The sequence below is a fragment of the Tachypleus tridentatus genome, chromosome 13 (genome assembly GCF_004210375.1).
Source record: "Tachypleus tridentatus isolate NWPU-2018 chromosome 13, ASM421037v1, whole genome shotgun sequence".
Taxonomy (NCBI): Eukaryota; Metazoa; Arthropoda; class Merostomata; order Xiphosura; family Limulidae; genus Tachypleus; species Tachypleus tridentatus.
In genome coordinates, this window is record NC_134837.1 from 246165874 (window position 1) to 246193062 (window position 27189).

Consider the following 27189-nt stretch of genomic DNA (forward strand, 5'->3'; position numbering starts at 1 on the left):
CAGAGCAGACAGACTTAACTGTAGTTTCAGCAAGCTTGTTTTCATGAATACCAACATGCCTGGTATCCAGAAAAACTGGATAGAAGTAGATGATAAAGAGAAATGGGCTAGTTGATATAAAATATCAATGAGAATAGGGTGAGAAATATCGCGAAATAATTCCAGGACCAGTAGAGAGCTAAGCAAGTTGGTATAAGTAGTACAGTTCATGTACTGCAAAACTTCTACATGATCCAGGGGAAGAGAAATGGCATACATAAAGAAACTGTAAAGGGGATCCTTTGTGCAACCACCAAACCACAACAAAACATGGCAGAACCCACAGGGCCACTGGACTTCCAACCATCCATATAAATGGAAATGGAAGGATGGTTCAAAAATGTTCAGCAAATAAAAGATGGTACTTACAATCAGGAGTATTTGTCTTCTTCAGATGATTTAAAGAAAGGTCACTTTTGGAAATGGTAATATGCTATGGAGGGATGGGCTGACCAATGGATACAGCAAAGTCATCCAAGAACAGACCCAATTCAGCCTACTGCATTTGGATGTGACAACTAAAAGAAACACTGGCAGACCATCTATTCTGAAAAGCATGGTCAACTGAGGAAGGAAAACACAACTTCAGATGGGATATTGTGGTAAGGATAGAAGTTTTGAAGTGTACAGTAAATACAGTTCCAAACAGCACAGGTGTAGAGAAATTTCATGACACTCAGTGTACAAACTCTAGACTGGAGAAGTCACAGAAAGCCCCTGTGCAGAGCTGAAGTCCCTGATGGTGAACAGAAACCAACATCTTTAAGTCTGAGGCCTTGGCAAAGCCATAGATCCATAGTCCAATTTTGCTCAGTGCCCTTGTACACTTGACAAGTAGCTACTTCATAAAGGTTAGCTTACAGTCAAAGATTAGTCCCAAGAACTTTGCCTCGGCGATTACAGGAAGCACAACTTCACCAGCACGGAGCTTGGGATCATGGTGAATATCCCAATGGCTGCAAAAGTGTGTGCAAACAGTTTTAGAGAGAGAAAAGGTAAAATTCATTTGCTGTGGTCCACTTCAGTAAATGATTGTTATCAAATAGCAGAAGTGCAAGATGCATAATAAAAGCTTTTGCCAAAAGTATAAGTAATACTCTGTGCATCAGAAAGCAAGATTGAAAGGGGGATGGAAGTTTACTGCCCACTGACTTTCTGAATCTTATCTCATGTGACTTTGGAATTGGTGGTTGAAGAGATGCTAGTTGTGAACTTAATTCAAGATTTCTTCTGGCTTTGGCATCTTACCCTCTGAGCATGTGCATAAGCCCTCTGGAAAGTGACATGGTTTGAAAGTATGGGACACCTATAAAAGGTATCCCAGGCCAATTTTAGAGCCTTCTGTGCCATGTGGCAGGCTTAATTTCACCATGGACAAGGATACCAAGGAAAATATGTTGAGGTTTTAGGAGTAGATTGAGAAGCTGCTTGAACAAATACAGTCAGTTACTGCTGTCACACAGTCATCATCAATGATTTATGGATGACAGCAAAATCAAGTTCTATGACAGCAGTGAAAGAAGGCCAGTTGGCCTGGTCCAGCTTTCACCATAGCACACGCTTCAGGTGGCATCGACCATGGCCAAAGTCTCTTAAAATGACAGGAAAATGATCACTGTAAATCCCTTAACAGAAATGAGTGTGTGTATGTTTTCTTATAGCAAAGCCACATGGGGCTATATGCTCTGTTCAACAAAGGGAATTGAACCTCTGATTTTAGCAATTTAAATCTGTAGGCTTACTGGTGTACCAGCAGGGGACACAGAAATGAGAGAAAAATGAAGGAGAGAAAATAGAGAGATCAATAGCAGTAAAAGATTGACTAGGTACATGAAAACAGGTATAAGAACCAGCATTGAACAGATAAAGATTATACACTACAGAATGACTCCTCCAATCAATATCAGCACCACCCCAGAGGGAAGTATGTCCATTAAAGTCCCCCAGGATTAAAAAGGGAGATGTCAACTGTTCAAAGAGATAAGCATCAAGGTCTGATTAATCATAGGTATCTTCAGGAAACAGTTAGAGAGAACAAACAGTGATGGTACAACCCAACGAAAAACAGATGGTTATGGACTCCAAGGGTGTATCGAGTGACAAAGACAGAGCAGGCACGTGCTGCTCGACCAATAGTGCCACCCCCCATGCACACATCCATCACACAACTTGTCATTTCTGTACAAAGAAAACTGTATCGGCAGGTTTCAAAAATGTTTCTTGTAAGGAAAGATACACAGGATGGTAAGAATCAATAAGCGCTTTGATGTCATCCAAATTAGAATGCAAGTCTTGACAGTTGTACTGTATCAAAGTGGCCATATTTACTTATGTAAAGGAGAAATGGGCAAAGAGTCCTTCTGTTTTCAGCCACATTAAATATTAGATAACATGCCTTGATGGTGACAGGTGGAGATGGTGTAAACATCAAAATTAGGACATTGGTTGGTAGCATAATTCCACCATCTTTGCAAGTGGAAATATGCATCACTGCAAAATCTCTTTGGGTGGAGAAACCAGCATGGATCTTTGACTTAAGGATGTTCTTCAAATCCCTCTCAACAATAACTCCTCAATGGCTTTTGAAGGCAAAAAAAGTTCATTGTGTTTTGGAGTGGATGTTTCCACCAAGATGTCCCAGAATGCAGTTTTTTGACTGATTTAGGAGAACCTGCAAGCTCCTCTAGTCCCTTCTGAATAAAAAAGGGAGACATTTGCTCAAACAATTTGTCTGAGAAAGAATGTATCATCAGAAAATGAGGTAAAGACGTTGAAGAAGTTAAAGATTGCCATTCAGAATCTTCAAGGTGTTGTCATTTACCTATGGCCTGTTTTTTATTTTATTTTTGAGTTGGAGGATCCATAATAAAGAAAGAATATTTCAGTGCCCACTGACCCCACCCCACCATGAAGCCCTACAAAAGGATGCACTACAATGTCAAACACAGACACTGCAGCAATGCCAGGGTTTTTTGAGCACTATACCCAAACACCAGCATCAGACACAACATCCTTGATACCCACTGAGAATGTCCAACATTGGTACTCGATTGACCCTAGCCCAAGTGGACCAGCCAATTCATCCTGTTTCACACAATTGTTATTAAAATACGTTCTACAATATTCTCAGTTGTGGTCTAAATAGAAAAATTTATTCAAGTTCATTGAAAAGTCTACAAGCAACTACTAATGAGAAGTATCAAATCTAAATTTTATTTTCTCACTAACCTAAATCACATGAGTTCCCTGTATATCCTGGAGGGCAAATGCAACTTCCATTTAAACAAGTTCCTCCATTCAGACAATCAGGTAGACACTGAATTTCTGATGAAAAAAAACAAAACTGTATATTATAATAATCTAATAATTTGTAATAATAGAATGTTCTTTAAGTCACTATGACATAGTACCTTTGTTGTAATAAATTGTTTTCCTTTTATTAATAACATTCAGATATCTGATCATTATCTGAAAAATTCACTGAAGCTGTAACCATATAAAATTAATAATTAAACAGTGCATATGAGGAAAGGTTACAAATAAAACTAATACAAGTGTATTTTATAGCAAAGAGATTTATAGGTTGTATACAGCAAGAACGTTTCTTACACAACTCTGGTTTTCTTCCTTTTGTGTTACTTCATCAAAAAACCTATCCATATCCATTACCATCTTTCTACAGTAAACATTTTGATCAAATTCATCCTACAAAAAATTTCTGTCCAGTTCTTAATGAGCTCAGAACTTATCCACCCATAAGGCTAAATATTTCAATAGTACTCAACCTTTTTTTTTTAAATAATCTGTAAGTAAAAAATATTAAATGATTTGTTAAAATTGTACTCATTAAAAAGTGGTGCTTTAAAATGCTTCTCAGATATAAAGAATTCTATTTCCATCAATTACATGCATTAAATTATAATAACTTATATCTTCTTTCTATCTATCAGTTGTTCATGATGAGAACAATTGTTTAAATCTTGTCAGTAAAAACTGAAGAAAAAGCAAAATTTAATAACCAAGACATCTCATAATCATCAGATATGAGCCTTCCTTTATCATCATTCAGAGACCCCACCTCCCATCCTAACATTTTGTTTATCCTTAATGTATTTTTAAAAATCCCTACTACCTTTTACATTTCTAGCCAACCTTTTTACAAAGATCCTTCTTGATGTCCTAAATTTCTGTTGGACCTGGTCTACATAGGCAACAAATCATCAAATCTAATACAGCAATGATCACTTCAAGATTTTCCCTTAATTTCCACCCTTTTAACCATTTCTTTATTAGAAGTGAACAACAGATCTAAAATAGCACTGTTCTGAATAGGTTCTTTGCCCAGTTGGTAATTTTTTGAGCACAGACCTATCATTAAGCATTAAATGCCTGTTGAAGCCATATTCTTGTTCACCTCATTAATTCCTATTAAAAATTGCATTTTCTGCATATGTACATCAAAACCATTGTGTAATTTGTTCTATTCAACAAAAGTACTACAACTGGCCTATTCTTTGGCAGATAACATTTATAATGTTGAAGGGAAAACATTCAAATGTAGTACCTTCTCATCCTTTCAGCCAAACAGATTAGTAAATTTTGTTTTAGATAGAAGAATACTTTCTCTGAAGGTGTGAACTGTTAGTTCTAGAGCTGTTGTCATCATGATAAAAACACTAGCCTCCAAGACTGCTGAGTTGGAAAATTTATTGGCAGTACGAGCACATTTCTTTCAGTATAAGTTAGTACATATCCTACACTGCAAAAGATAACAACTGTTCTTATTTTATTACCAATACTTTTATATGAAAGGATGTGAAAAGTTATAAATTTGCATTAGTTCTCTACCTTAGATTGAGAAGAAAACCAAAATGATTGTTCAGTAAGTTTCTTTATCATGCTCCTCCTGAAGTATGGTTAAGCTAATTTCTAATGGTGTTACAAAGGTTTGTAAAACTATAATTTGGGAATTGAATATACAGTGACAGTGATGTACTGAATAGGTAACATTGAATGGTGGATATTAACATGCTATTAGTCAATAGTACAACATAAAATTATTCTCATTTTTATCCATTTCTTGTATAGACATGGTTCCTCCTGTTCCAGAAGCCAAATGTTATTTATTTTAAACTTTAAAGCTGGCCAGTTAAAATGAAACACATTTACTCAAATATTGTTTAAGAATAAAGATTTTGTATTTATATTCATTCACTTGTATTTGCTTCTCTTTGCTGTTTGTGTCTAAATTATTCTCAACTTAATATATCCTAAAATCTGCTGTGTACTGTGGATATTTATAATTTCTCTTAAAAATCAGTGTACTTAAATACCACAGAACTAGTGGTCTTTTCAGTAAAAAATCCAGGTTACTATAGCAGGAATGAGTATTAGTATTTAAAGTTTAGTTATTCATATAAAACCACTTAAAAACAAACTTACTCTGACAAGTTCGAAAATCAGAATTTAAAGTGTAGCCACTTGGACAAAAGCATTTAAAACTTCCAAATGTATTCTCACAGAAGAACTGGCATTTTTCTGAGAAACCAAGAGTGTAACATTCATCTATATCTAGAAACAAAAAAGAAATAATTAGTCACTAGAAAACATTTTCCCTGGACAACAGTATTTTTATATACATTATTACATAATCATATTTTCAGATTGTTGCACATTTCATAGATATAACTTCATATAAAACAATTCTAGATTAACAAAAGTAACTTAACCTTAAACAGTTGTACAAAAATAATATCATATTAAACAAAGGGTAGTTAAGAAACATTTTTTATAAAAATCAAAATATTATTCTCATGTGAGAACAATTTTTTAATCGAATGCAAACAATTAATGAATTCAATGATCAAACAACTAGAAATTCCACTAATTTTCCATCTTTACTGAAAACATACAGAAGGAAACCATTAACAAAATTTCAAAACCTACCATGGTCACATGCAAATCCTGTGAATCCTAAAGGGCAAACACATTCATCGTCAACACATTGTGCTCCTTTTGAACAATGGCCTCTACAACAGTTTTGGCCAACTAAAGATGTACAGATGAAATTTATAAAAGTTAATGGATACATCATGTGCTATAACAACCATTGTAACTTAATGCCCAAGTCTTAATGAACAACTAAACAACTACAACAAACATCACAGTAGTTTAGTGCATGGAAAGGTTAAATATGATTTGAATTTAACAAAATCTTAATTATAATGCAAACAGTAAATCTATCTATTAAATTTACAAACATGTATACACATAACATAAAAAGCTAATTATTAACCCTATTGGAAAAGATGGGTAAAATGTGCATGTCACAACCTTTACAGAGTTACATTCAAAATTTAATTAAACTACTACTACTACAATGTAGATGAATAAAATTGACATCAAAATGGATTTAATAAATAAAATTTTAATATTTAGAAGTTTTAAGTTCTTAAATTTACAGGGAAATATGTAAACAAAATTCTCAAACTCCTGTAATATGAGAATTGTGACATCTGCTCTCTAGGTCTTTCTTCTTTCTTCATTTATTTATCACCCCTCTGAGATACACAATTTTATGTGAGTTATTTAGATATTGCAAATTACAAAGATATTATAAATCATAATTTTAACAGCCTTCAATCTTACTTGTTTAAATCATACCCACTTGTCACACTCTTTCTTTTGCAAATTGCCAATAATTTCTATTACATTTTGCACTATATTTTGTATAACCAATAGAAAGCTAAATTTTAATCTGTTAAATGATGTATTATATTATGTTGAACAAAGCATTGTCTGTTTCATCAAGAAAAGCATTCAGGGACCTGGACAGGGAGGAATTTAACTATAACCTTTCATCCAATAGTGCACCAACACACCTTGACACTCCAGAGAAAAAAACAAACTTCTATCCACCACTCCAGTGATTGGAAACTGGGTGTAGTAAGGATTCCATAGCTCTGCTAATAGAGACTGTGTGTGTGTGTGTTTTACTGGGGTGGGTGGGGGAGTAATGTGAATTGAGAAGTCCTGAGAAACAACACTCAGGAAACAGTGCAATAGGTGAATCAAGAATCAGCAAGAATAGGTAGGATCTCCTTCAGTTTCATTCATGATAGTCCATAAAAATACCCTCCAGTGGGTGCCTAGATGGTCTTATAGAACATCTCATTTCTGCAGAGCCTGTTGCAACATGTAGCAAATATAGTGAAAATGGTTACTACTGTAGATATGGAATGATAAACCATACATTCTTGGGCAACACTCGTCATAGAGTGGGATCCGAGAAAAAGTAAAGGGACACTAAAAATTAAGAAAGTTACTTACCCCCCAGTTAAAATCCAGTATATGTGATCAAAATAGCTACAGCCTGCAAAATATCTTCCAGATGGCAATTCAACTAGGCAGTTAATGGCATAGAACTATGATAGATCTGGTGATATGTGACTCAGAAGATTTCTCTCCTGTAACAATTATCTATTGTAGGCAACGTGAATCAATATGTGAAGTCACCTCTTTAAAGTAATGGGAAACCAAAGGATCCCAATGAATAAACAATCAATTTCTAGTACCCCTTGACTACCTTGACTGATAGTGACCCCTTCTCTGGCTGTTTATGAATGCCAGATAAAAGAGGTGGAACAGGTGAGGTATAGTTAGCCTCCGTAGTGGAAACATTAACTTGGGAATTTTTGCACGAAATTTTTTTAATCAATTAATGAATATAAATAAAAATATAACTGTACAAATCAAACAATGTCTAAAGTTTGTGATAAAGAGAAACCCACTTGAAGTAAAAATGTATCTCAAGATATATGGTATGGGTATTAACACTTTTACTAAAATACAGCACAAATGAATGCATTCAAAAAAATGAACATCTTATCAGATACAAACAAATTTAAACTAATACACACAAATCCAACAAAAACACATGAAAACCAATAACACAAAATATTACTATGAATGAAAAAAAACAGCACAATATCAGAAAACCTTTAATCTTATATATGCAGGACCGACTCATGCACACCACAACCATACAGTATCTCCAAACCTCACAAACCCAATTGTCCACTACAACCCATAATGCTATCCTATGAATCATTTAACTACAACCTTGGTAAAGATATTGCGTGGGCATTTTCTCAATATGTAACATTAGCTAGATCCTTTCGCAAAAACTCTTTTAACTTTAAATATATTCTTAATCAACTAAATCATAAAGTCTTAATGACCAGTTTTGAGGTAATCTCCTTCTTCACAGGAGTCTCAACCATTGAAGCCTGCAAAGTAGCTTTAGAACATATATCCAAGACTCCAACCCATTGATACACACCCCTAGCAACCATTATAGAATTCACTAACACCAAATTCAATGACTAAAACTACAAACAAATAAATGTCCTATGTATAGGGAATCCCATGCCACCAGTTCTAGCCAACATTTTTATGACACAGATTGAATCACAAGCAATCAATTCAGCCTTGCACTCACCACTAGACTGGTACAGGTATGTTGATGATACAACTGCTAGATTCACATCTACAGAACATGCACTTAGTTTTTTAAACCATGTTTATTTTATACACCCCACCATTAAGTTCACCTGTGAACAGGAAAAAACTAATTAAATAGCATTTACCAACCTCAAGATCACAAGAACCAATACACAATTCAAAACAAAATTCCATAGAAAAATCACCCATACTGAACTATATATTTCATGGGACTCAGCATATGAAACAAAACAAAAACTCAACATATTAAGAAACCAACTAAACAAAGCCATAAAACTATGCTCTCCCAATAAAATAATGATGAAATCAACAAAATAAAACAAAACTTCAACATCAGTATATTTCCACTGAAAACTTTTGAAAAAATTATATGCACACACCTAAATCAGCAACACAATCAACAACAAACAATAATAAATCCCCAGATACAACAAACTACAAAAACCTTATTCTGCTGCATACCATATATTTCCAACATCAGTGAAAAATAACCAACATTTGGAAAACACTTATAACAAAACACAACATTCCAGTACACATCAAATTTATTCAAAAACCAGGTAAACTATAGACCATATTATGTAAAAACTACACTGACAAACACCACACCAACATTATTTATGAAATACAATGTGATAACTGCCATGACTTCTATACCAGAGAAACAAGCAGAGAAATGGAAACCAGATTCAAAGAACATAAAAAACACCTTCACACGTTTTTGAACACTGGAAATCAAATAAACACAACATAACTGTAGAAATCACCCAGATACAAGTAAAGAAACAAATATAAACAAATGCAAAATCAAAAAAGCCCTACTCACACAACAACTAAAAACAAAATGAAACCAATATAAAGGAACACCTTTATACCTATACTAATTAATAAACTAACACCTGAAATGCCACCTACAATCTCATACCTGTTTATACTCTCATTCCTAAAACGTGTGCCCAACAATGGTCAATTGAAAGCTCTATCTTTGTTAACCTGAAGATGACCTAAGAAAGTTTAAACATTGTTCTCTGCTTTATTTTAGTAAAAGTGTTAATACCAACTGTCTTAAGAAATGTATAAAGTTGCAACTCAAAATTTTAATAATACCAACACTCCTGTATAGAAACCCATGCTAAACATTTTATTAAGAAAAGTGATTACATTATCTGAATTGGATATTTATAAACAGTACCTACACAGAGTGTGCATTGAAGTTGGTGGAGAATTTTCAAAATTAAATTTTGTCAAAGGCAATGTAGTAGAAGCCATGGAGATTATGAAATAGATATTGTGTCAGCAACTTGTATGTCTTAGAAACATGAGATATTTTTATGGAATTGCTTTAACATTTTATTACTTGTAACTTGATATTAGTAAAAAGGAATAAATAACTACTGTTACTTAATTTCAATTTCAAGAATTTTACTGTACACAGCTAGTGCAATAAGTAATCAGAGAAGGAAAAATGCAATAAACTGTAAATTTTTACATAATACAATTTATGGTAAAAAAAATTAAAGTTTCTGAGCCATATAACTGTCATAAACTTTGAAGACAAAATTAGAAATGTTAAAAATGTAGTTATATCTGTAGTTTTAGTCTCTCAAGATTAGAATTTGTTAGCACAAGCTTGAATAATTTTATTCCAAAGTCTTTAAAAATATGCTTACTCATGAAATTGTTGTATAAAATTTGAGAATAAGTAAAAATATTTTCACAATCATCTAAAAATTTATTTTGTGTGTGCAAAGTTAATTGAAAAATTGTAAAATTTTAGGTAAAACCTAAAAGAAAACTACCTATTAAAAGGTATTTTTTATTAAACTAATTTAATGTGCTGGATTACAAAATGTATGAATAATCTTTAATTTTATAGAAGAATGTAATTTTATATACACAGTACAGAACTATTTAATATTTTTCCTTTATGTGTCATTAAGGATGTAACCATAATACAATGTTTTCACATAGCATACACGTTTTTCAATTTTTTCTGTATTAACATCATTATATGAGTTTCTCACTACCCTTGGCATAATTCAGATTTTCAAATGAATTTTTCTGAGCAAGCAAATAAATTTACAAAACTCTCATTTATGCCACTAACTAAAATTTGATGTAAAAAAATGTATAAAATAGTCAACTTTACAATTAATGAAATATGTTGATCAAAACACATCTTACCTGAACCCTTATGAATGCAGTCTGTATCACTTTGTTCTTCTGAATACGAACAAAAATAGCTACCAATGGTATTAATACAATCACCATCACAGTGGTTTCTGAAGTCACTTGCACACTCATCAGTATCTTTCATACAAGTAAAGGAAAAAGCAAACTAAGTCAAAAACAAATTTAGCCAAACATGTTAATTTCTTACATATACAAATTCAAGAAATGTTTAAGATATAAAAAGACTCAATTCAAGAACATAAGTCTGTTTAGACACTTTAGGATATACTTCTAATGTTCAACAATTATATATAAAGCTTTTATATATATAGTTTTGATCTTTACATCCGTATTCTTAACATTAAATAATAAATCACAAAACAGATAAACTTTTGATACATTACTATAAAATATATTCAGATTTTTATAAACACTTACTTAATGAGATAAATAGTTGTCATGTTATTTATTCCACATAAAGTTATTGTGAAATTATATGGCAGATAAAAAAACAAATTTTGAAATACAAATCATAACCACTTTAGGATATATGTTTAACTTTTAACATATCCATAGCTCTTGCATTTACATCTGTATTCCTGACATTAGATAACAAATCACAAAACAGATAAAAGAGCTTTTTGGTTCTTTTTTTCATAATAGTTTTTCTGTTGTGCTCAAATGTAACTTCATTAAAATAAATAATTACCTTGATAAAATATCTATACTTTAAATTATGATGAATATTTCAGACATGCAAAAATTTATTGAGCTAAATATTCAGTATGGTGCTCTTTTCTATAAAATAAGTAACTAAAGATTTTTCCAGCTATATATTATATAAGTACATTCAAGTGTAATTTATAATTACTAATTTTTCTCAAAAACTGGATTGAAATATGCTTTAAATAGTTTTCATACAACTATAAAATATATTGAGATTTTCAAAAACACAAACAAAATATATAGTTTTCATTTACTATGCATAACTTTATTGTGAAATTAAACAATAAGTAAAAAAACAATCAAATACAGATCATAACTGAATCTTAAACATTTAATCCTAAAATCATAAGGCAATCATACAGAAATTTCCATGTTTTGGTGGCAAATTTTAGCAAAAGAAAACCCACTAAACCAATTTTTCATGTAAATTTTGCTTAAGTTTTGGGTTCAATCCCTTCCTTCTAAACAGCAATGAAGTGAATACACTCATAAAATGTTTTAGTGTGGAGGAAAGTCTTTCCAAACTAAGGCTACTTTTGCTCAGACCACTTCCACTTAGATCTTGCTTTTCACTGTTAGAATGGTTTTCAACATGTTCATGACATCTAAAAGATAAGTATATTATTAAGTGGAAAGAATAATAAATATTCTTTGATGACTACTTCTTATGATTGTATGGTTGATATCTGATCAGATATCTATTGTCCATCAATCAATGAATGATCTAAGTTGATGAAAGTTGTTACAAAGAGAAAGAAAAAAGCATCATATTATTACAATTCTTGTATTCTCTTTTGATTAGATTCTAACATTTTTTAATAGCTTGGTCAAAATTAACTGCATCATGACTGCATTAATAACATCTGCATTTTCTTTAAACATCACACCTTCAAATCTTGCACTTGCAACTAAGATTATGTTAAATATAAATTTCAAAACTTTTCCCAGAGTATACTGACCAGTTTCTACAGCATAACTTACTCTGCAAAAGAACTTTCACGAAAACCTTGACACAAGCAGGGAGAATAATTCATTTTTAAATAAAAAAAAATTATTTCCAAAAGTTTAAACAATGAGCACAAAAGCTGTTTGAAAGTCATGCTAATAATTTCTACCCTTTGCCAGATAATGTAATGACAAAACCAGCAAATAATTGACTCTTGATTTAAGGTTAAATTTAAAAGGATACTAATGTTCTATTGTACTGGAGACATTTCAATATGAATGTTGAATTATAAAATAAAGAATGAGCAACATGTCTCTCATTATGAAAATATCCACATATTCAACAATCAAAAATTCAGATTTAACTTTGAATGAAAATTCTTACCAATACAACTGTGGCCATTAGCATGTAGCTGATACCCTTGTTGACAAGAGCATCGATAACTGCCTGGAAAGTTGTAGCAAATCTGGTGACAGGGGTGAAATACTTCACATTCATTAACATCTATAGCAATGTGAAATGTAGTTGTTCTTTAAGATTCATGGCCTATAATATAGCAAACTTTATTCAATAAAAGAAGCTCATGTATACTATATATAGATATAAAATGTACATACACAGGTTTAAGCTGAAGTTATCACAAACACTCAAGAAGTTATAATTTTCCTACACTGAAAATGTATTTCTAACAACTACTTACCTCTGTTCTCGTTCAGTGATTCCCTCTAAGTGCAAACTTTTCTATCAAAACATGCCACAAACCTTATCCTCCACCCTGTTGGATTCCAACATACCTCTCATGCAAATTATCATACATCACTTGTTAACCAACAGAAGAATGACACATTCATGTGATATAGGGGATCAGTGGAAGGTAGAAACAGAGATATCCCTAAAAGCTTCCAAAGGATATCTCTGATCATGACAGAAGAAATTGGAGCACCAAACTACTTCTGAACCAGGTATACTCTTCACCCTTGTGTATAAGTTATGAAACACAAGGCAGAAAATGTGAAGTGTTATGTGGCTAGGGTGCATTGTACCACACACACAGTAGGTACACAGCATCTAATAACTCTTCTACTGCAAGGATAGGATGAGGATCATGACTGTTTTACTTCTAATCCAAAAACTATGGATCAAGACCCACATCAGTTCTCGGATATTTCTACTTGTGTGAGGACTTAGGTGGATTGGTTTACTCCAACCCAAAAGTTTCTCTGTGGTGAACCAAAATGAGGGCAGGACAAGGATACCCAATTTAAGGGGTGAACTGCACATGATGGCTAAACACCAGATTTTGTGAGAGTGAATGAGAACCATTCTTTAAGTGCAAATGAAGAATAGATGGCACTAGTGAAAAGACAAGCAAGGCTTGGTTCACTCAATCCAAAACCTCCTCTGCAGGAAACCAAGATCCCATGAAGGTAGGATGAGGACCTAAAATCTGTACATGCAACATAAGTAGAGGTCAAGTCTTGTTATGCTTTGTTGTTTTACCCAAATGCTCAACTCTCAACTGAATAGTTATAACCATCAATGTAGAACCCATCCAGAATGGAGCCTCCATGGTCTACTACCTCAGTGGCTTGGAACTTGCATTGGAGAATTCAGAGGCATGAAGATGAAGGATTGGAAGGTTGGAATGTAGAATTGGTGAAAGCAATTAAAAAAAGAAAAAGAGGAGAGGTAAGGGAAAATAACTGAAGCTGGAGCAAGAAAATACCATGGTTGAGCTAGCCAGGAAGAGGCAAACTGGAGCACCATAGACAGAATGTTATGAGATGATGGAAATGAATGGACAAAGTAATTGGAGAGGATTAATAAATGAAAGGAAATGTGTTTGACCAAATCAAATCAATAAGGCAACTAAAAACAAAACCTGATAATGAGGAATAGTACACCAAATTAACTGGTGAAAGAAAAGGAAGAAAATGTAACAATATGAGGGACAAACCATTGAACTTCAATTCAGTGAAACCAAGGAATGAAGGGACTACTCTGTTGTGTGGATCCATTCAGGCAGAAGAATGATCTGCCAGACATCTGATGACACCCTGTATGTATACACCAAATCAAAGTAATCTTACCATTGGGGGGTTCAAAAGTTCTTAGAAGAGAAACATGAGAATCCCATTTGGGTGTATTTATGAAACTATGAGCCACAATTATTAATTGGTCAGACTGAAACATGATAAATCATTCTCTATAAATATGAAAAAAAGAATCCTAAAGCCAGCAAACAGCAAGAAGTTCTAGAATGTTGATAAGATGAAAACAAACAACTTCAGACCAAAACCCCAAAGACAAGACAAACTGTGGTTGAAACACACACACCCCAGTCTGAATGGACCCATCTGTGAATAGAAGAGAATTTATCTGCACAGTTGGGAACATGATTCCCATAGAAGTATAAACTTGGACCTACCATCAAAACAGACAGTCAATACAGCAGTAAAGAAGGGGAATGGAAGAATCTGATAGATCCCAAGCAAGGTTCCAACTGCTAAGGACAACCCATAAAAGGAACTTCATATAAACTCAACCAAGGGATAAGAGATGAGTCTTCAAAGAATCCACCAAAAAGTGATAGAACCTCTGGAAGAGAAAGGAAGAGAGCATATAATATGTACTAAATGGCTAGAACCAGAAAATAAAGTGAAGAAAAGAAGGTTGTGCGCAACTTGAACTTGACTAAGAACCTTTAAAGAATGAGAAAATTTGAAGGATGAATAAAAGAACTTCACTTGGCTGTAAAACTAGCCCATCTGAGTACTATTGATAGGAAGCTAATGAGTAGGACAGACCAACACTTGCTCAGAATAACAAGCAGAGCCAGTTGTTCCCGAAAAGAAAAAGAACAATCCATGAGCACAAAGTTGTTAAGTGAAGGGCCAAAACAACCAACAAAAATAAAAGGTGCCAAAGTGAGCTTAAAGGGAAATACGTCAAGTCAGTTCACCACTGCACCATGAAAAATTTGAAGAAAAGGACAAGAATGACCTGAGATGGAATATGGAAATAAACACTGGATATAACATTTTCAATCATCTAAAGACCCTTAGTAAAGGCCCATTGAAGGGAAGATATGATGCCTTGGAGAATTGAGGGGCACAAACAAATGAAATGAGACAATGTAGATGATGACCAGACCCCAGTCTTACCTGGTCTACTTGGAAACCCCAAACAGTGTGGGAGGCCTGAAAGCTGTTGTTAAAGAAGGAAGCAAAAGATAAACCAAGACAGCAGTGTAACAAGGGATTCTATAGAGGAAAAGAGAACCAAATAGGAGTAAGAAGGGATAAAAAATGTATGACAAGAGACAGAGACCAAATTAGATATATAAGGGTTCCACTGATGAACAAAGTCAAGAGATATTATACTAGACAAAGACCCACTGGGCAGCCTCTAGAACTGATTTTACTTGGCCTTAATCATTGGGAAAAATTATGAACTATGGCATATCAGAAAGAAGATAAAGCAAGGACAAAGAAGAGAAGGTCAATATTTAGTGAAATGCAAAGAATGCAGAGCTAGCTAGCTCCCTGTTAAATGAATTATACCTACATCAAATCAAAATTAATTCACTCATTGTGAATTGCCGATACGACATCAAGGAAGTTCCAGACCAGACAGAAGACTCAATATTGTTTGTAAGTTTGTTAAACTTTTATACATAGATCATTATTGATAATAACCATTATTGTATATTGTATTATTGTTTGTTGGTACGTATCATAAATGAGATACATATCAACATTTATTTAACTTCTAAATTTAAATTATCATTTAACTCAGTTTCAGACTTTCAAATTGTAATATGTAAAAGCCCATTAAGGAGAGCCAGACCAACAAGGAGAGAAAGCAGACCAATCCCAAACTTACGGAGGACAAGGGAAACTAATGCAGTCTCTCCAAAGAGAGGCAATATGTAAAGCATGAACCCAAAAAATACGAGTTTTTCTTTTTTGTAAAGAAAAGAGGCATAACTAATGAAAATAGGTAACACAAAAGTCATAATATTAAAGAGCAATCAACAAAACATCATATATCTGAAAAATACAGCTCTCAGAAACCAATAAAGGCCAAACAGAATCCACAGGAAGGGTGTGAGAAGGCATGTGATATGCCTAGAAGAGGGAGCTATATAAGGTACAAAAAGCAAAGATGAAAAACAAACAACATTCAGAGAATGCTCAGACTCCCATTAAACAAGGACTAATAAATCACCCAACAGATCACCAATACCTTTTGCCTGAAGTATGACTGAAGACAAAACGGATGGACTGAAAGTGATAACATGAACTTTGATATGTATGCTTGAATTTTGCTAGTTAAATGAAAGATTTGGTGGCAACATGGATAAAAAAATGCTTTCAAAATAAGTGAAATTATACAAAATAAAGTAAAAGTAAAACCTCTTCAACCCTGAAATGGAACAAAAGATAAGCATTTGCACCTGAACCTGCAAAATGAGAAGTGAAGGACAGGTAGGAGAGTGTAAAGAGTCAATTGAGCATGTTATGCTCCTGTTGGTTAACATGTAATGCATAATGATTTTCTTGAGAGACATTTTGAAGTCTTCTAATTCCAACAGGGGGAGTACAAGATTTGTGGCATGCACAATCAAAAAGTTTGGAGTTAGAGTGCAGGACTAAACATGAATAGCTAATTTAGTAATCACAAGTACTGTATTAAAAGCAACCATACAATGAGATTCTCCACATAACTACATATACACACACACAGTCTTTTACACAATAAGTTAAATGATTTGACAATTTATGAGACACTTTTGGAATAAATAATTGAAATATATTTTGCTTTTTTACCTGGGTTTGAAATAAGAATAGATACAAGAATAAAATATGTACATTTGTAGTTCTGCTTTCAGCATACTTTATTACGTTTTAGATATGTTACTACAAAGATACTTTATAAACACATAAAAACTTACTTTGACTGTGTTAAAACTTTTCATATCACCAATACTTATGTCAAAATTTCTAGCTGTGCAATGTTTGTGTAAATTGTGATTTTGTGAAAAAACCAAAATCCTGAAACAGTTTTTTGTTGCCAATAACCTATAAAAATAGTTTTCAGTGCTTAATAAATATTATGCATTCCTATAAAAGGGGAAAAAAACTATTTCCTCTTACCAACACAAGATTTTCTGTCAACATCCAAATAGAACCCACGATAACACGCACAACCTGCAGATACTGATCCATAACCTTCTAAGCACTGCTGATTACACTTCAGTTCCTGACACCTGGAGGATAACATGCTGACACTAGATGATAAATAATGGTTGCCTTCATTTTCTGGAGATTCAAAACAAAATGAAAATATTTATAGCATACATCTAACATAACTAAGTACATAAATGAAAGAAATTTAACCAATAATAACATGGAATAGACTATTCCTATAATTAATCATATCAGTTCACTTTAAACAAAAACATTTTTGAGATTAGAAAATCAAGCATAAAAGGAAAATAAAGAATTATACAGAGATAAAATTCATAACACAAATAAGAAGGATAGAAAAAAGATACCATAAAATTCTACATAAGCATACTAGAAGTTAAAACTACAGACTGAGCACCTCATTTGAAAACAATTCTGGAACCTTACTACCTCTTTACAGTTTATATCACCACAGCTGTTCATGAATTAGTTGATCATCATACATTTTGATAATAATTCTGCAGTGTAGTTGTCATTTTTAAAGCCCATCCTTCCTTCCTGTAGTGTACAAGAATGTAGGTTTCCCAGTATTTATTTTAACAGTTTAATCACACAGAAACTTAGAGATGTGCATTTAATGATTTAACTAGTATGTCTTTGTATGGAATAGCATGAACATCTGTTTCATTCTCCCAGACAGAAATCTTCTTAATTATGCTGGGCAAGTGGATGGTTTTTGCTATTACTTTTGTGTTTCTGTATTATCACTTGCTACAAAATGCCACATTTTGTTTATCATTGATAGGATAAGACTTGCTGCTTGTATTCATTATGTCAAAACAGCTGGGGCAGCTGAGATTCTCAAAAGAGAAACTAGGTCTCCTCAAGAGTTGATTTTGACTGTTTATGGTATAAAAACTTTGGTAGATCTTTGCAATCCTTGCTCTTTGAGCACTTTCTTTAAGTATTATGATGCATGAAGTTGTTTGTCTGGAGAAACTACATAAGCAATCTAAAGCAGCTAACTCAATCTTGTGTTGTGTTGCAAGACCATACTGAAAACTGTATAAATCTTGGTATAATATGCTGTCATTTTGGTAGATTTATGTTTCTTTTCCTGAATTATATTTTATACTAGTACATAAAAAATCAAAACTGACTGGGTAAGTACTACCACTCCCATCCAATAATATACCCTAACCTCACGTTTCATAGTTAAGTGAAATAGATAAATTTTGCAAAATTGAACTTTACAAACAAAGAGGCAGAAAAGTGCAGTCAAACATTGATAAACTCCTCTGTGAGCCAATCAAAATTAAGATAGTTCATGAAACGAATTTGTGGTGCATTCATAAAATAATGATTAGTAAAAATAATTTGGATTAACAATTAACATATAGAAAAGCCTGTGCATTTTGGTAGCACTATATTTTAAAAGCGGCTTTTATGTCATGTTGCTTAGCAACAAAAGTATAACTAAATAGTGTTGTTACTCTATGTACTGAAAGTATAAAATGAAATGCATAGAGAACAAAACTGGAAAAAATATTAATTTAGAGCCTCCATTGATTAAAAAGGTTCATTTTTTATTAAAAACGTTGGTGATATAATATACAATAACTTAATTCAGAAGCAATTCAAATTTATAAATAACTCAGTATTTTTACTTCCATGATGAATTACATGCATTTGGTTCTAGAAGAAATGATCCCACACTACATATTTACTTTAAGCTTATTTTATCACTCACAATACTTGTAAGGTTTTCATAACACACATACTTGTCACAATCTTCTTGTACCCTGTCATTAAGATTGTAATGAGCAGATATTAATTGAACTATTTTGCATGGATAAATGCATTTTAGCTTTTGTGCCCCCTCCTATTTTGAAAAATGGAACATGACACAGTGTAGTATACACAGGCTTTTATACAGATTAGATTTGTCTGATTTAATGAGTTGTTTCATATGGATATATATATATAAATATAGTGCCAATTGCATTAAAAAACAGTAACTTGGACTGTTTTCTATATTGTGAAAGTAAATAAAATTTTCAGTTATCCCTAATCTCATTACAAACTAGACTATGTGTGTAGGTATATGCTTTGTTTTTGTTATATTGTTGGGTTGACTTTGTCATTCTTTCTGCTTCGAATAATCAATGCCAATCACACATAAAATGAAATGGTCAATGTCTTTCACCAGTTTGTTCTTAACACTTCATACACCAACAAACATACACATATTTAAGAAGATGAAACTGTATGTAGAAACAAAAATTCCTTAAACACAGCACTAATTTTTAATTAATTATTTGTTTACAGGCTTGAATAAAACTGACCGACTCCATACCTGTGAAGATATACAAAATAACCTTATGCATCTAAACCAGACTCTTTTACATTTATTATTAGAATAGGATATTCAGACTCCTATAATTTTACAGTTTTCTGAAAAAGCTATAAATACGTTTAAAAAAATTCATTTAGTGCCTCGAATAACAAAATATGATCATTATATACTAAACATATCTAGTGACTAACAGTTTACAGAATGAAAACCAAACAATGACTTGCAAATTTATGTAAAGCACCTGCTCTTTCTACTGGTTATAATCATGTCCATGAACATGTAAATTTGATTAGCAAATGATTTTGAAAGTCAAAGAGAGAGATGGAAGACACTGCTATGATTAGTTCTACGAATTTGATGATATATATTTAGATTGCTGCTTTTAATAATGTATAATTTGTGTTTCTAGATGGTTAGAAACTACGCCAGCTCATTTTCAATGTTAGAAAATTCAGAAGTAGAAAAATTGAACTCCAAAATATGACAAAGAAAAAATAAAGATGGAGAATTTTTCAAATATTTCATTTTGAAGTTAAGATTTACTTAGTATGAATATGATAAGATAGTTGTACCTCACAGGTATTTTTCAGCCTGTCATACTGAAAAGGGGCTTCTATCCCTGCTATTCAGTTAGTTTTAGAAACAGTCCCTGACTAGTATTTACTACTCAACAGAAGTATTGGTTGTGCAAATTCTACAGACAGCATCTAAAAATCATCTGGATAAAATAACTGATTCATCTCTTGAGGTGTTTGGTGAATTGTGATGCCATGCACTGCGTGTGAGAATTGGTTAGGTAAAAGTGAGGTAGATATTTGTGACTGTTATGACATATGTGTTTCACACATGAACCAGTGTAAAATATACAAGAGTACAATTTTTCAGGTATGTAAATAATTTAGCCTGAGTACTGGGGTGTGCATATATTTGGAACAAGTTGTATTAATCACTTGAGAGCACAATGACATAAAACATGGTAAAGTACATGTCAGTTAGATATATGGTTAATAGTACCTTTCGCTTGTATCTGAACAGAAAGAATCATAAGCATGCATTTTTGTTTTTTACTTACAGGAATACAGAACAAGGTTGTTTCATATTGCCACTTAAATCTGAAATACTATAAGTGAGAAACATATTGCACCTATTATTAATTTTAGTGTTGTTGAAAGAACACTTTACAACTGCATCACTTAGAATATTTGTTGATTTTGTGATTATATACGCCTATACATTTAAATCACAATTTCTGGCTTTTTCAGAATGAAACAAAGTCTAGCCTATCTAAAGTTTTCTAACAGTTGACATTTAAAGATATGTTCCTATTTATAAAAAAAAGTAAAAGTAAACTATTTCTAAACTTTGCTGCTAATATTGATGTTTTTCACTTGTAAGCAAAACAGTTGGCATACAAAAGTTTGTGATAATTACATTTATTTGTAATATTATAATCAATATTTTATGTATGCTTTCTAGATAGTTCTGAATTTATATGTGAAATCACATATGGTTTAACTTGTTTATTCAGGTTTTGTGTAACTTCCTACATGCAGAATGTTAGTTTCATAAACAAATGAACTACAAAACATTTAAGGTTAGAAACACTGATAAGCTGTTTGATATAACTTCAGTAATCAATGTATGATACCACCTTTTAGTTCTTGTTCTCCTCTTCCCCACTAGAAGTGGCACTCTGCTTTAGGAGCTAAACAACTAAGAATGAAACTTGCATATATACATTATGGCTGTATTTGCTAACCAGTAAGGCCACTGTCAAAGATACAGCATGACTGACAGTTTGGCTGACATAGATTTGTGTATACAGTTGTCCCATAATACAATGAATATCCTCAGATCCTTGGTGAAATGTATTTTTGTAAGCAAAAAAGTACACTTGCCACTCCTATTAAAAGAAATGGCATCTATGAAACAATTGGATCAGAAACATTTTCCTAGAAAAGATTGAGATGTGTCTTGTTGGTTGTGACATTTAACTTCATATTACTAAGTAGACTTCTGATTTGTCAATGTTTAGCCACAAAAAACAGAGTAATAATAAGACTATAATGCTCTTAGATGCCCAGGCAACACATGTGCTACACAGAAATGTTAATTTTTTTTTCAAGAGAGGTGATCGAAATTGTTCTATTTATTACAGTCCTACTAGTTTTACATTAGTGTATAGAAATTTTTTGAAAGCTTAATAAAAAGATGTTTCGGAAAGTTAGTTAACAAAGTTTAACACTTTGTTGGATACTCAACATGTTTGGACATGGAAGATTCTTGCATTATTTATCTTTTGATATTCTTTGAAGTTACTGCTTATCTAGATGAAAGTAAGGATACAGATTTAGTGTATCTGAATTTTAAGAAAGAATATGATAAATTGTCACATAAAATGCTTCTTAAAGAAGGTTATCTCTATAGATGGAGGAAATATATTAGCTCATTGTACAAAAATAAAGAAGCTGAAAGAGTAGGGAACTGTTATCAATGGAGGTTGGTCAAGTAAGATTAATTCTATAAATGAGGCACTCTAAGCACCAGTTTTAGGACCTTTACACTTTTTTAGTTTACAGTAATGACAATGGTGAAAGAATGGCCAGTAAATTACTCAGATTTGATGATGATATTAAAGTTTTTAGTGTTATTTACTTTAAGTAAAATATTGCTGCTTTAGATTAAGATTTGGATAAATTAATGATTTGGGCAAACAGATAGGAGTTGGCTTTTAATTAAAATGAATTAAAGGTAATACATATGGGATATCATAATCTGGATTACAAATATATTCAATGTTAATAACCTTAACAATATTATGAAAAAAAAAAAGGATCTTGGTGTTCTAGCAGATCAGTTTCTTAAGCCACCCAAGTAGTGTGCTGTTGCTATTGGGAAGGTAAATATGATTATATATCTAGAGAAATATTTAAAGGAAATACCTTGTTATGTAAAGGTAAAACTTGTTTATTTACAGATTCACAGAGTATAATATCAATAGTTACAGCATTTCATCAGGCTAAATAGATATTATACTAAGCATATATGACAATAAACAAATTATAAGTATCTAGAGAAATAATAAATACAAGTATAAAAAGGTTATAATTTCATTGTATAAGTTGCTGCTTAGGCCACATTTGGAGATTCTGTTCAGTCTTTAACAGATTTACCTAAGGAGGAACATTAAATTGTTGGAAAGGATTTGAAGGAAGCTTATTCAGATGATTCATGGCATGGAAAGGTTGTCTTATGAGGAAATATTAGGATCTCTGACTTTGTTTTTTCTTGAAAAAAGAAGAGTTAAAGCTAAGTATTCCAAACAATCCAAAAAGATGGCAGACTTTCTGTTTGACCATAGAGGCTCATGTAAATCCATTACTAGAGTTAATGGAAGAGGACACTATACAGCTAAGACCAATCATCACAAAAGGCCGACTCAAACCTTACTTTAAACCTGTTTCAGTCATTAGTTGTTGTACAAACAATCTTGTTTGTATTTTATTTTGCACATTATATCCATAGAATATATCAAGTGGCACTTAGAAGGTGGGTGTATGTTGGTCAACCAGCAATGCCACACCTCCATATTGAAAGATGATAGTTACAGCAGGTTTCAGAAATTTTTCCTGGAAGGAGACACATACACGACAATTGGAACAGACCAAAGCCTTAATATTATCCAAATTGGAATGAAAATACAAACAGTTACACTATACTAAAGTGTACATTTTTATTTAGGTGGAGCAGAACCAGGTAAAGAACCATGCTGTTTGTGATTACAACCTTTTCTTTTGTAGAGAGAGGTCTGTTGACCTTTTCGAAACTCACCCTAGGTTGATTGGGCAAAGCTCTGTCAGAAGAAATAAATTCCAGTGACTGAGGGCATGACCAAATAACAGTTTTACACCTTGGGGCTCATGGAGATGAACCTCTGCACTCACTGAAAGCAATGGTGGGAAAAAGAGATAGGAGTAGATGCATATGTCAAATCAAGCAACCATGGAAGGCAAAAGACCTTATACACAATGTGAGACAGACTCTGATGGAGAGACAGAAAGATATATCTGCACTTCCATTGTAGCAGTAGAAGAGAAAGCAGCAAAATATGTTCAAAATGGAACAGGGGACAGCAATTTCTAAGCCTCAGTGTAAGAAATGTTATTGATAGTTTTTAACTGTTGCACTTAGAACAAGAAAGAAAATAACAGGGAAGGGAACCTTTACAACCAAAATAGTGAGGACCCATTTGAACTCATCAGTATTATGGCCTTTGCCACCACAATAATGAACATATGTTAAACAAACACAACAAGATGCTCTTGGATATCCAAAGCATTGACACTGAAGATATCTGAAAGGTCTAAGAATATATGGCTCTACTTTACAGTCAAAATAACCTTTCTTAACAGAGGCAGGTGGATGTGGTGACGTAAACATCAAAATCAACACATTTGCAGGCAGCATAATTCCATCATTATGAGTGGAGATACATCCCACTGAAGAAACTAGTGAGGACCTCTGAATTGGGAAGTTCCATAAATTTCTCTCAGTAGTAACTCCTTAAGAAGCATGGAGAGTAACCTCAATTAATATATCCCCAATGACCTATTAGAAGAAGTATGCTGCATTTAGGTGTAGATGATTCCACCAAGATACACTCAGAGCTGAGCTTCTTCACTGATTTTGAAGAGCTGCAAGTCTCCCTAAGCCCTTCTGAATGAAAAAGGGGGTATATGTCCTAATTATGTAAAAGAATGAAGGTTAAGAAAATGAGGTACAGGAACAAGAGGAGGTGAGGACTGGAGATCAGAATCTTCCAGCTGTGGTTACTTACTGATCAACAAGATTTGTTTTGTAAGACCCTCTGTGTAGGATTTATAAAAAAGGAAAACATTGGTGTCTATTGAGCCCTACCCACCATGGAGCTCTATGAACATTGTATGAGATGCCAAAGTTTTATGGGCACTACACCTAAACACCAGCATCAAACACAAGGTCCACAACACTTATTATTTAGTTGATCCTAACCCAACCAGACCTGCTGACTGACCATGGAGGAACCACCCCAAGGCAACTTATAACTGCAGGAATTGAAGGACAAAGTGCCAGTAACATAAAGGACCCATCAGACACACCCTTCAACCATCAGAGCCTTCCCTCTTCTTCTTCACAGGTTGCTACACACAGCAAATACATGGATGGAGGTAGACTGAAAATACAAAACCTTCCCTAGTAGGTCCTTTCACCACATACAGGGATCAGAAATACACCTCAAGGGGTTTAATTCTGTACATTTTGCATTTTGTTTGTTTTTGCTAACTAATTTTCCTTTATTAGGGCTGGTACCAGAAGGGAAACAGGGTCTATGAGATCACCATCCCCCTCTACTTGGGGAAAATTTAATAATTTGTTGAGAATGAGGAATATCTTGATCACTAATTTTTAAGCACTTCCTTTTACTGAGCACAATATTTTGCAATAATATGAATACAAATGACAATTGATTGCTAAAAATGTTTATCACCAAAGTTTCTAATGCACATACAAAAGAAAAGAAATCTATAGTAACTTGCTAAGTGTTGGGAGTTGAAAGCAGATTGTTTATTTTTATTTGAGAATATATGAATCATGAGCTAACAGTGAATGAATGGGAGGATATGAATGAAACTACATGGAAACTTGCAACCAAATTGTCTTTGTTCAGTTTGTTGTGTGTGTGTGTGTGCACATGTACATATATGTTTACAATTTTCCTGATATCAGCTTTCTTTCTTTCATTAAACCTTATCTTAATACCATACAAATATATTTGGTCCTCACCACCAACATTAAGCAAACTCAATGGCAAGGCAAAATTACTCATGGGCTATTTGAGTTACTGACATGAGCTCACACAATTCCTGGTTGCAATTTAGTGATATTACATACAGATTCATTTCTTAGTGGTAATGTAAATTCACCAATGTCAAGAAAAAGAAAATATGAAGAAAAGGATAAGACAAGAAATGTCGATGGTGATATAACAAAAAAATGAAAGATAATAACGTTGGTAAAGTTATATGTATTTATAATATTCAGCAACTGTTCCTTCCCATGAAAAACAATACAAAAATTTAATTTTAAGTCTTTAAGATCACCTTGTTGTAACTATTCCATTCAAAAGTTTGGATTAGGGACTTGTATAGCCTTTGTAGGCAGATAATCCTGTTGTGACAACCATTTACTTACAGAACCTGGTGAACTTCTACCAAAGCCAACATATGAAACTGAAGATAAAATGGAAACATCTTTAATGAAGAAAAGGATAAGACAAGAAATGTCGATGGTGATATAACAAAAAAATGAAAGATAATAACGTTGGTAAAGTTATATGTATTTATAATATTCAGCAACTGTTCCTTCCCATGAAAAACAATAAAAAATTTTAATTTTAAGTCTTTAAGATCACCTTGTTGTAACTATTCCATTCAAAAGTTTGGATTAGGGACTTGTATAGCCTTTGTAGGCAGATAATCCTGTTGTGACAACCATTTACTTACAGAACCTGGTGAACTTCTACCAAAGCCAACATATGAAACTGAAGATAAAATGGAAACATCTTTAATGATGATGACGTGAAAGATGCTGAAACTAGTAATAATGATTATGATGATAACATTGATTTTGCTGGTTCAAAATATACTGTACGAGATAATATATTCATTTATCTTTCATTTTATAAAAATAGTGTGGATTTATAGCTTTTTTAGGCCTTTAGTGATTACTGAGGAAAAAGGGTTTAGTATTTCATTTTTTTTTCTGTTTATGCTTCACAATAATTAAAATTTATACATTTGTTATGACTACTTCTTTTGGTGACTTAAGGAAATGATATTAAGATACAATTGCCCTAACTGTTTATAAAAATTTAAAATGCACATTACTCTCTTCATGTTTTTCATTATGTATTTAATATAAGTAAAACAGAAGAAGCTTTGCTTTATGGGGAAATAAAGAATGAGGTGTCATAAAATATTTCAAAGTTCAGAGAAGCAGAAGATACAGTATCTGTTAATGAACAAAACGTTGAGTTTGCCCTGTTTGGTACATTTTCTTTGATAGCATACTCAAAGAATATATAATAAACATAATAAACTCAAATTTTTTTAACTAGAAGTATAAATCAACTTCTCAATGTTGTTAAGCTATGAATGAAATTTTTGTTTTTTCAGGAAAGCTTCTGAATCATCACA

At 32.8% G+C, this 27189-nt stretch overlaps 1 protein-coding gene across 6 annotated transcripts in view; it reads right to left on the reverse strand.

Moving 5' to 3' along the window:
• LOC143241080 (uncharacterized) overlaps positions 1 to 27189 on the reverse strand; it is a 62743-nt gene that overhangs the window by 3040 nt on the left and 32514 nt on the right. For 5 of the 6 annotated variants that reach the window (XM_076484596.1, XM_076484594.1, XM_076484595.1 and 2 more), the window contains 6 exons: positions 17566 to 17730; positions 12791 to 12910; positions 10747 to 10872; positions 5986 to 6087; positions 5482 to 5610; positions 3268 to 3363 (listed from right to left, as the gene is read on the reverse strand). In XM_076484596.1, the coding sequence (XP_076340711.1) occupies positions 3268 to 3363; positions 5482 to 5610; positions 5986 to 6087; positions 10747 to 10872; positions 12791 to 12910; positions 17566 to 17730 (738 nt within the window). The remainder of the gene's footprint in view (positions 1 to 3267; positions 3364 to 5481; positions 5611 to 5985; positions 6088 to 10746; positions 10873 to 12790; positions 12911 to 17565; positions 17731 to 27189) is intronic. The other variant, XM_076484598.1, reaches the window with a different exon arrangement.